The sequence below is a fragment of the Ixodes scapularis genome, unplaced genomic scaffold (genome assembly GCF_016920785.2).
Source record: "Ixodes scapularis isolate PalLabHiFi unplaced genomic scaffold, ASM1692078v2 PGA_scaffold5__190_contigs__length_132052651, whole genome shotgun sequence".
Lineage (NCBI taxonomy): Eukaryota > Metazoa > Arthropoda > Arachnida > Ixodida > Ixodidae > Ixodes > Ixodes scapularis.
In genome coordinates, this window is record NW_024609880.1 from 42,104,659 (window position 1) to 42,116,122 (window position 11,464).

Below are 11,464 nucleotides of genomic sequence, written 5' to 3' on the forward strand. Positions count from 1 at the left end.
AGCAGAATGGAATTGCCCAGAGCGCTCGCAGCGCCCCCGCCAGCCACCACCTCGGCCACGTGCTCCCAGTGGGTCTTTCATATTGCAGAGCACTGTACCTTGGGGTGAGAGTAAAATGGCCTTGTGAATACACGGGTCACGTGAAAAGTCAACAACACATAAAGAAGCGGTTGATTTACAATCTTTACTCGAGAAAACCAACTCCCTCTACAGATACTGCACTTGTCAGTGTGCATTTCGCCCAGGGCGTTAAACACAAAAGCCGTGCCATCCGACACTGCTTGTTTGTACATTTCATAGTCTTTTGTTGCCAGCTTAGGTCCCTCTAGAGAAAAAAATATGCATTCAGTATGCTCTAAGTCATGTGCACTAGGTGGGTTGGTGAGCTCCAACAAACGGGTAGTCTATCCAGTGTCTTCTTTTGCTTGTTTTCGTTGGTTGCTGTTCGTTGCACTAGTGGAACGGCTGCGGTTGTGTTGCACTAGTAGATTAGTTGTTGTTTATTGCCCTAGTGGAATGAAGCTATACTACTTTTGGTGGACAACCCCAGTGCAGATGATGATTGGACGCGCTCAGTAGCGGCTTCGGGAGTCAAGGAGCTCGCGGTCCTTCCACAAGACAGCAAAAAGCGACATTCTGTGCGCTGCTCCAGAGTAAAAGAATCGCACTCTCGTTCACAGAGTCCCGAAATAGTGCACAAGGAGTGAAAGGAGCGCGGTATTATGTTTTTTCGGATCGCTGACGAGTAGCACAAGAAAGACGGGAGACAGAAGAAGCAGAACGCAGTACGAGCGCTAACTTGCAACTAAAAGATTTACTGAAAAAAATTCTGCCGAGCAAACATATCTAGTGCACACACACGTGACACAATGCCAGAGCTATCTTGATGAATAACGACGAAACAGCGTCACTACGCATAAAAACAACGAAGTTGTCTTTCTGATTCAAGGCGGCAATAGAAACAATGTAGTCGTGATTCATGTATGTGCACTAAACAATAGAGCGTCATGATGTAACAGGAAGGGCCCAAAATGTGCATTAAAAGCACCGCAATAAGGAAACCTCCTGTACTCTACGCAACCAAAACAGAAAAAAGCCTAATCCCTCTTGATAAAATCATGCTCTTTTTTCATTAAAGGAAAAAATGTGACGCTAATACACGAGTCTTAGTCACAGTCGTGTATCAAAGCCGCGTCTAGCATCTCCCTTTCCAACCTTCCTTTTCTACGCCCTACCACCTGCACTCCGTAAAATCCCTACAAGGGGAGGTATTTGGACTGCCTGGTTGAAATGCTGGGAGTAGGCCTTCCCAAAGCCACCAGTGCCTTCTTTGTGAACATAGGGGGACTTTTACTCAGTACCACATAACAAACTTTTGGTAGGAGTACATGAGCTGATTGAAACAACAAGCCCTACTTCCTTTCAAAAAATCTGCAGGGTATCAGTTGAGGCTTTTCTAGAGGTGTTATATTGCTGTTTGATTTCCGCGCTACTTTGCTTTCATTACAAAGTGTATGTTTAGGAGCGCGGCATTTGTATAAGGTCCTGTACTGTGTGAAATATTTCTTACAAAGTTTGACCACTTGATTTCAGTTGCCTTAGCGGACATTCCAATTGCAAAGGTATGGTGATGATTTTATCGTTCTCGTTAGTATTCAGTCAGAGCAACGCCTGGGCTCGCTAGCCCAGTATATTTTAAAAGTTTTAGCAGCTGCTCCAACCATTTGATGGTCCCCCTGGAGCTTCCGATGGGCAGTTTTCAGATTTTAGACACCCAGTTGTCGGTCAGCTTCGCTGAACTTGTGCGCTGGATGTACATGCCACGGAAAAAGAAGGCCCTATTTCCTTATGACTCAGCCCACTCGAAACTGATTAAGATGGGCATCGCTTCGTTATGCCTACGGTCGACACTTCTAAAATCCTGCCTGCATATCCTTCATAAGAGATTCGACCTTCAGGTATTATGCCTGAAACAGTCAGGGTTCCCACCATTTGTTGTGGAGGGAAAACTGGAATATCTTAAAGGGACACTGACAGGGTATTTACGTTTGCCAAGGTTTTTATTTGTAAATGGCACGTGAGAGCCCAGCTACACAATTTGCGGCCCGAAATTCGTTTTCTTTCCGCCCGAAAACCGCCGATTGAGAACTGGACGGTTTGAGTCGCACTCGTCCTCTTCTCCGTGGTCGCGTGCCGATTTCTATGGTTGATACACAACCACCAAAGATAATCAAAGTTATGGGTCCTCGAAGGCACACACCCGATGCTAAAGAAAGACAAAAACTATGGTACCCAGTTTTTGTGGCTTGTAAAAGGTGCAAATATGTTGAATAAAAAAAAAAATGTTGCAAAGCCACATAGACAAAAAATATGATACCCATTTCTTGTTGCTTGTAAAAAACTGCAAATATGTTGAATGTAAAAAAAAGTTGCAAAACTACGTGATTTTTTGCAACTTTCTCCTCCTCTATATTTCGTCTTCCCCAGTCCAGTTTCGGTTTCAAGCAGTTGCATTTTTTTACTTTATTAAAAATATATGTGACTCTGTAGCAAAATATTAATAGGGTAGTCTAATGACACCTCAATGTATTGCCTGGCAAAAAATAAAAGCATTTTCTGTGGGGTGTCACTGTCCCTTTAAGAAGTTAAATATCATAACGCTGTACTCAGGAAACATCATAAAAAAATTTAAGTCATGCCTTATGTACATAAAATCTCGCACAACCTGAAAAGAGTAGCAACCAAATTCTGTGTGGTTGTCGTCTTTAAGGCCCTTTGCAAGTTCTCCAATATCTGCAATGGTCAGCGGACCAAAGGTCAAGTTGCTGGTTTGTGGTAAGAGGCGTGCTAATCAGTGCTGCCTCACTTAACAATGGTTATGGTTCACACCTGCCAATGCATTGAAAAGCTTATGAATGTTCATCTACATTGAACGGTGTGCAAGAGGCGGGGCGTAGGAAAGGAAGGTTGGAAAGGGATGTGCTAGAAGCGGCTCTGATACATGACTGACCAAGACTCGTTTATTTATGTTGCATCTGTTCTTTTGGTGGAAAATAGTATGATTTTATTGGTAGGACTTAAGTTTGTTTGTTTTTTTTTGTTTTTTTTGGGGGGGGGGGTGGTGCATAGAGTGCAAACTTTAATATCCGAGCCACACGCACGGGCCTGCAAGCAGGCGTTTCGGAGGCGACCGCCCTCGCTTACGGAGAAGAGCATTCCTTTCGAGACGGCGAGCCAGACGCACCGCTTTGCGGAAGGCTCATTCTTATCTATTTTCTTATGAAATCCCTGTAACCTTTTTAATTTGAATTTAAATAAACAGTTAAAAGGTATCGCACTAGAAATGATTATTTAATTGGACTCAACATTCTAACACAAGCAAGCTCTTCCCTTCGCATTTTTCGGGCAGTCTGCCGCTATTACCAGACACAAGCAATCTCTTTACTTCGTACTCTCGGAGACGTCAACCTGTATGGTATGGAACAGGCAAACTCTACACTTCGTGGTTCGTACTCCTTAAAGGGGTACTCCGCCGATTTCTTCATGGTCCCCGATTTGCTTGAAATTCTGCTAAACTCGCCAAACAACATCGCCAAAATAGTATCCCAAATATTAGGTCAAAATAATTTTTTTTCACGAAGTTATTGAATTTATAATTTTGGTCCTCACCGTGTTTTTCAAGCTGAAAGTCTCTACTGGCAACAATGAAAAAGTGACGTCATTGGAAGTGCAGGGGTTCACTCTTTGGACTGTAGAATTTGTTCCCAACTGATTTGAAGCAGTTTCATGGTGTCAAATGAATGCCTTGGAAGCTCGCTCCAGTCCCCGCGCTCCAGCACGGAACAAATAATTGGCATATTCTATTTTTTAGACTGCTCGCCCGACTGGCAAGCTGAACTTCCACTGACGTCACGGCCCTGAAAAGGGCGGGTATATTTTTTTTGCATCATTTTCATTTGCCGATTTCGCAATAACTATTATGAATTTCACGATATTAAATAGCATTCCAGAACGGGTAAAGGCCTGGGAGTCAGAAAATATAGTTAGTTGAGGTAGCTCAAAAATCGGCGGAGTACCCCTTTAAGCAGTCTGCCTTTGTGGCCAGACAAAGCAAGCACTTTACTCTGCACTCTGCGAGCAGTCTGCCTCCATGGTCAAAAACACAACAACCCTTCAAGCACAGTATCCTCCCGCCACTTCCACGGCGGTGCCAGTAACAAATGAGCTACCGGGGCAGCACAAAAATTTCGCCACTTCGGCGATCTCTTCAGGACGCGCGAGCCTGCGAAGAGGAATCGAGGCTACGACTTTTTCTTTGACATCATCGGGGACATCGGCTATCATCGGCGTGTCCGTGGGACCAGCCACGAGCGCGTTCACGCGAATGTTCGTTTCCACGAGTTCTTGGGCCAGCGACTTGGTGAAGGCCACCACTCCGGCCATGGAGGCAGTGTGAGCGGAATAAGAAGGAAAGCCTGTCTTGAAGCCAATGCTTGACACGTTCACGATACAGCCCTCTGGTACGCCGCTAGAGAGCATATCCTTGACTGCAGCCTGGTTCACCAGGAAGGTGCCCTGAAACAGCGAAATCTTGTTGTTCCAGAACGATAGAAATCTTATTAAAAATACAGGACATATACCATTCACCGTATTTATTCGAGTACTAGCCAGATTGTTTATGAAGAAAACCTGAGGGTTCGCTTTTCCGCGGAGCACGCAAATTGCCAATCACCGCAACCGACAGCATGGTTCCAGCTGTTTACAAGACAGCGATAAAGTCTTCGTGCGAAGATACCTTCGGTGAAGATTGCATTTGTATGGACAATCGTGTTGTCGATCTGGTTATTCGTTCTTTATGCGCAACGCAATGATCGGCTGTATATGTGTTCTGTGGGAACGTAGACGCAAGGCACGCATTCATAAATAGTGCGGCTATTACCTGAGTAAATATGGCATATCCCACAACACAATATCAAAGAGCTTTTGGCGTAATTTATGATATTTTAAACGAAGAACACATAGGTAAATATACTTGGCAGTGGTTGTAAATAATACTTTGTCTCCATGATGGGACATAAACTAGATTGTGTTCTTTAATTTGTATTTAACAATTTTCTGCTTAGCAATATTAGAATTAAATAAATGTGGCTAACAGCAGCCGCCAATATTTTGCTTACTATGCATAAAATACCTATAAGGTATTACAGGCTATCTTGAATCACTTAACAGAGTAAAGTCCGCTGATAAAACTACTTAATTTTTACCGCTTTTTCCCATATGACTCTCTCTATTGTGCTATGAAAGAAATGTTTTATAAAAACACGTAAGTTTCTGCGTTTTTTTTTTTTTTTTTTGTAGGATAGCGCTTGTCTTTTGATCGGGAACCCGATGTTGAGTATAACATCTAGTGTCTAAACGATATTTTATGCTTGTGGCTGCAGTTACGGAACTTTACCCGACTGACCGACAAGCAATGAGCCACAAATATAAAGCAATACTAAAGTAAAAATATGTGAAATTGCTTGCTGCAGGTTTTATAGGGAACATTTGCTTAAACATGTAAGAAAGAACTGCAAAATATTACGTGGAATTTTTTTTTCAATGGCTTTACTAGTTTTTTTGAGTATTATATGAACAAGGTGGGACATATAAAAGGAACCCTGCTTTTATATTAGTATATGTATAAAGTATACTAATTCTTAATAGGCAAATATTTACATCTCTACTCCAGAACAAATAAAGTTAACAGGAATGACTTTGATAAGAATCCTTTGATTTGACTTTTCCAGGTATGGTTGTCTAGGAAGTCAGAAACAAAAGTATTTTCTCCTCGTGCTGTCAGAACTGTACTACACGTGGGCGCAGCATGTTTTTAAGATAACAATGATGAAAGAAAATAAAACATGCAGATTAAGTTCAAGTAACGAAAAGCAGCAAGACAAGAAACGAAACAAGGCCAGGACAAAGCTCAATCATATCAAATATGTAGAGCCCTAAACACAAGGCTTACAAATGTGGTGTTTAAAAGCGTTCTCAACATCACGCGTGGGCATATGATCATAATAGATACGGTATACAAATAATATTGAAATGCCAATATTCGTATTCAAATACTTCTTACACACAATGCAAGAGAGCTACATTTATACAGACGCCAAACTGCATGGGTTGGATATTCTGCCTTATAAAAAAGTCACATTGAGGCACTGGCACATACCTCAGTTTGCATGAACATCTTACGTACATAAATATTACTTAAATCTAAATGTACTACCATCTTGTTTAATAACTGATGAGCTCTTTTGTTTCTAGCCTATCATAATGAGCTTAGGCACAAGCTGCTTTTTTAATACATGATTCTACCATTCGCTTTTTTTAATATATAATGACGGCAGTGCATTATGATTATTAAGGCAAATTTATTTACCCAAGTTTTCTCGTCACAAAGTCACAAAAGCTAAAATAACGCACTATTAAGCATTTACGGAAAAGGGGCTGGTTCAAAAAAAGTTAGTGAGATGTCGTAAGATTTAATTTAGAAAACTATCTTAGAACCCTCTTATGCCTAATTGCTCGCATCTATATTTTTTTTTTTATTAGTAACACACGCTTCTTGTCATTTAAAGGTTCCGTGAGAAGGTTTCTGAGATCGCCTAAATATGGCGATAACTCACTCTGTGGGCTCTCAGCATCCTAGAAATCCATAAATCATAGCTAAGCGCTGTCTATTTTCCCATTAAGAGAAGCAATCAGAGATTGAACACGCCGAGGTCATCTCCCGCAATGAGAGGAGCTTTGTTCCGGAGCCAGGACGACGTCACCTAGAAAAACGCGACATCTAGTTGAGATTTCAAACGCTGTTATCATAAAATGTGTATGTTTTGTGGATGATAAAAGCAAATAGGAGTAGTCGAAAAATGTTAATTCTTTGCAGAGAGTGAATATAATAATGAAAACATTGCCTCATAAACAATGCATTGCGTGTTTGCTTGATTTTTTTGTTTGTTTTTTCTTTCGCTTGTGTGATGTATATAGTCGACAGCCCTTGAGCTCGCACTCTCTGGGTTGAATCGTAGTCTGGGCTGTAAGGGCAACGAGCCACCCGCATTCGAGATATCACTCCGCGGTTCCATCGGTCGGAGGCGCGATGATCCTTCGCTTGCTATTGGATGACAGTGGCCCTGGTTTTGGAACATACTCCTTCCATCGCCAGAGATGACCTCGGTGTGTTGCTATCGTTGATTGATTTATTAATAGAGAAATTGGTCGCCCATCGTCTTGATTTCGCGATTTCTGAAATGCTTAGAGGCAAGAGAGTGAGTTCTCGCCATATTTAGGTGGTCTGCAAAACCTCCTCAAGTTACCTTTAAAGTGTATGCTACTTGCCTGGAATTTATATATTTTATGACTCTTTCAATGTGACAAAAATGCGCGTACTTGTAAATCACAGATTTCCCCTTCTTTCGTGCATTTCTCAAAAAGAAAAAAAAAAAAGCTTTACACATTCAGAAGAATAAGACACATGAAAATCCCTGGCAAAAGAGAAAGAATTGCACGTTTTTCTAAATTTCTGCAGATCAGCCGGACTGTAAACCATAAGGCGACGGACAGAGCTCGGGGAAAGATAGCCCTAATATATGTGTTTATACATAAAGAAAAAGTGTGTGATGACACTCCGTCTTATTTCTCATATATTTATTTCATGAGGAGTACAGATCAGAAACATCATTTTATGTGTATAAGCATATTTTCGTACCTCTCATTCGTCCGTAAATTTCAGCGACTGGATTTCCGAGTGTTCTGCCGGAAGTTAAATGTAAGGGCATTTTTAAAGCATGTTTCGTATTTTGGGTGTTATTCCCAGAGTTATTTTGTTGCATTGTGTATTTTACATCCGGTTTTCTTTCAACTTCAATTTCCTGTATGCACGTTTCTCTCACAGAAGTGTTTGGCCGTAGACTGTCCCGCCGCTTCCTGTCTGCTGAGTTCCCTCCACTTGTGTGTGATTCAATTCCTATTCCTTTCCTCCTTTCCTTTTACCCTTATGGTACTCCGAAAAGTAGGACAATATAAAGCTATAAACGTGGATATAGAGGGTATAAACAAAATAAGCGACGATGGTACAGGACAAGAAAGGGGAAATTTCAATGGCACAGGCAGACGTACCTTGAGGTTAGTCCTCACTTCGTCGTCAAAGCTGTCCTCTTCCATTTCTACCACTTTAGTAGCCTTGATTACACCGGCCGAGTTGACGACAATACTCACAGGAGTACTGCACGAGTCGCACACGTTCTCAAAAAGTGCCAATACAGACGTCATCTCTCTAACGTCCACCTCAAGGGCCTGGTGACCTTCGCCTGTAAAAAGTAAAGACATATTGAGAGAAGACAGACTTGGCAACTAGGCTTAACGATGCTCCCCCGGCTTGCGGTGGCACCGTCTCTGATAGTGTTCTATAATTTATGTAGTGTCGTTCCGAGCTTACGTCACATATTGGTAACTAGACGACCAGCATCGTATTTATTCTTGAAGTAACCTAAGTACAGCGCTAAAGTTTTACAGTTATGACTCTTCAAAAATACGTTGTAAATCGGTTTTGTATGTTTTTTTTTTTTTTTTTATTTCTCATCTATCATACTAAACTCAATCAAGCATACATAACAAAATTCTGGTTCACCCTTTGACGGTGAGAACTTAAATCTCTTTACACTTTACTCTGAAATCTGATGAAGCCTATCAATAAATCATCTATGAAAGAAAGTGTGATCTGCTAACACATATTTTTGTAAATATATTGTTACCATAATCTCAATGAAAAAGCTACAATTCTACTTATGACGCTGACTTCACTAAGTTTTCAAAAAAATATTTTGTTCAACGTTGGCGTTAATCACAGACACCTTTCCGACAAAAAAAATTTAATTTTAATTTCTGCTTATCTCATAGTTGTAGATATCAGGTTGTGTTTTCAGCAAGCCTTCGCTTTCTCTTACATTGGTCCAAAAACGTGAAAGTGGTTACCAATGCGGAGACAATCTTGAAGATGTTTTCCCTTTGAAAAGCTTCTTCTACATTTTGCTAACAAACTTAGATAAGTTGTTCAGTGAAACGTCGACCGACAATGCGAGGCCTCACTAAAGCATACCTTACAAATTTACACTGCCCTGCTACGCAGGGTTTAGACGTGACTTCGTACGCGCAAGCAACACGATTAGAATGTCTATGAGAGACCCTATTATGAAAATACTGCGTTATTCCCTACCTGGGAGTTCAACTGCGGTGTTTCCCGCCGCACCTCCATCGATGTCAGCAACTATCACCGTGGCACCTTCGTCCGCCAGAGCATAACAAACCGCTCGTCCTATTCCGCTTCCACCTCCAGTTACAATCGCAAGGCGACCAGACAGAGACATGACTTGGACGGTTCTAACCCTGGCGTTGATGGGAGGTGCTGTTGTAGTACGTTGCCTGAAGCGGGTCTCTGACTAGTATGCTTAAGGAGCCCTCGACTGTTGTCCCTCAAGTTCAGCCTGATGACGTCATAGATGTGTCACGGTGCTGCCAGCCACGATCCTGGCGGTAGTATGGCAACGACACTGGATACGACAGACGCCAGGGCATTCTGCTGTAGGTCGTGCTCCAGTTTCACAGTCCATCGAAGCTTCAGCTGTCAAAGTTTGGGACGCCTGGATGACAGTCACAGAGGCGTTTACCCGCACTCTTTGCCGGCACTTCTGCGACCAACCGCCAGGATCGCGCCATCTGACAGCGTGACACTCCTGTTTTGGCGATGTAAATTATTGCCACTTAGGGACTATATTCGATGCATTGGGGGATTAAGAAGATAAAAATGCCAATCCGAGACGCGCTCCAGGCACCGTAGTAGTGGCGACGATGTATCTGTTTTGTAATGCTTGGTTGCTGTCGTGGCCTTCGTGAAGAAAGGATCTTCCTATCCGGCACGGTCGCGCATATGATGTTTGATTGAGCTGAATTGGAGCTGAGTGATCTTGAATTTGACCTTGCCAAAAGGATGCGACGGAAAGTAAACGTACGGCGACGAACCTTCTTTAGGGCATCAGAAAGGCGAGAGACCTTACATCTTGTTAGACATATTGTGTAAGTATTAGAGGCGTATTGTACAACTCGTACATTTGTATAACGAGTGCGTCAAATACTTCAAATACCTCTGGGATTTTTGAGACCTCGGTTTTTATTACCGCTTTATGTGCGAAGGAAAATATTCAAATATTTATACCTTCCGATTTTAATATTTTTAATGCGCAATTTATAGCGGGCGAGAAAGTGCGTTCTCTGAATAAATACAATGCAATACAGCACAATTTCATTTGATTTTTACACACTTTACAGATTAATGCCTACGTAAGCCAAGAAGCTATGTGTTTGTGAAGCGGCAGTTTCGGTACAGCGGAAAAGAAGTAATTTAAAAAGAACACAATTTGTATGCTCGGCGAATTTCCCAACAACGACTGAAATAATGATGCCGCTCCTTTAAAAATGACCTTGTTCGTAGATCTGCTTGGACTGACCGTGCAAGCGTAGAAACAGCATACTTTATAGAAAAATACTGCTTCATGATTTCATTGAAGCCATTATCGTTTCGTATAAAAGGGGCGTTGTTTTCTAATAATCCACTAATACCGCGTTTAGCGCGTTATCAGTGCAATCATTATATTGCAGCAACAGGCAAACTTCGCTGATTGAAACAAAAAACACGCCGTGAAATCACTCTGCACTGCAGATAACCATGCTCATATTTCCGTGATCTCGTTTCTACGAGATTACTGACGCCCTTTCATTATGCAGAGATGCGATTCAAGGGTGCGTCCACCGTCCAAGCGATCTGTGTAGCCTAGACGGAAGAGTGGTAATTCTCCCCGGAGAAGTACAATTTTCCCTATAATTTTTTTGCAGGCTCGGCATTGCTCGTGCCCCAGTATTGGTAGCTACTTTTCTCCATTACTGTACTCAGTAATTGCTCACTTACTTCGTTTGTTGGATTGAGACTTTCTTCCTTAATCAGCTCGTTCATTGCATATTTTGGGATCTACCCCAAAAACTTGTTGCGATACAATAAAAGTAGGCCCTTACATTACACTACTGAAGCGTCAAAGAATATATAAAAAAAGAAGTGAAATGAATGATAGATACATAACCTCGGTGTAATAGTCATTGATACTATACAGTGCTAGAAAATAAGTTCTCTGAATGTCTTCTTGTCGCCAAATTATGAGCCCTAGCTTCGTACGAGAGGTCAGGCGCCGAGTTTGTATTAAAAAGTTATTAGCCTACCTCGGCAAAAAAAGCGTACTACTGCATAGATTACGGTTCTCAAACACGCGATATCTGGTCGCATACCTCCCGGAACCACCTGGGATGCGGCCCACAAGCATCCCGCTGCTGTGAGCCCTCGTTCCCATGCCTAGAGCGCCAGATGCGATAC

The 11,464-nt window shown here is 42.0% G+C and overlaps 1 protein-coding gene across 1 annotated transcript; it reads right to left on the reverse strand.

Annotated features, from left to right (window-relative positions):
* Window positions 1-4,076: 4,076 nt before the first annotated feature.
* Window positions 4,077-9,764, reverse strand: LOC8034763 ((3R)-3-hydroxyacyl-CoA dehydrogenase). The gene is made up of 3 exons (XM_029975600.3): window positions 9,263-9,764; window positions 8,167-8,357; window positions 4,077-4,575 (listed from the first exon to the last, which is right to left on the reverse strand). Exons 1-3 carry the CDS (start codon window positions 9,411-9,413, stop codon window positions 4,174-4,176), a joined length of 744 nt encoding a protein of 247 aa, XP_029831460.2. The 5' UTR covers window positions 9,414-9,764; the 3' UTR covers window positions 4,077-4,173.
* Between the last annotated feature and the right edge of the window lie 1,700 nt (window positions 9,765-11,464).

Bases quoted from the DNA above. Each gene is read 5' to 3' on its own strand.
- LOC8034763 (XM_029975600.3), bottom strand. From the start codon at position 9,413: ATGTCTCTGTCTGGTCGCCTTGCGATTGTAACTGGAGGTGGAAGCGGA. The intron at 8,358-9,262 runs GTAGGGAATAAC...TACTTTTTACAG, and splicing joins CACCGCAGTTGAACTCCCAG to GCGAAGGTCACCAGGCCCTT. The intron at 4,576-8,166 runs GTACGTCTGCCT...TCGCTGTTTCAG, and splicing joins AAGTGAGGACTAACCTCAAG to GGCACCTTCCTGGTGAACCA.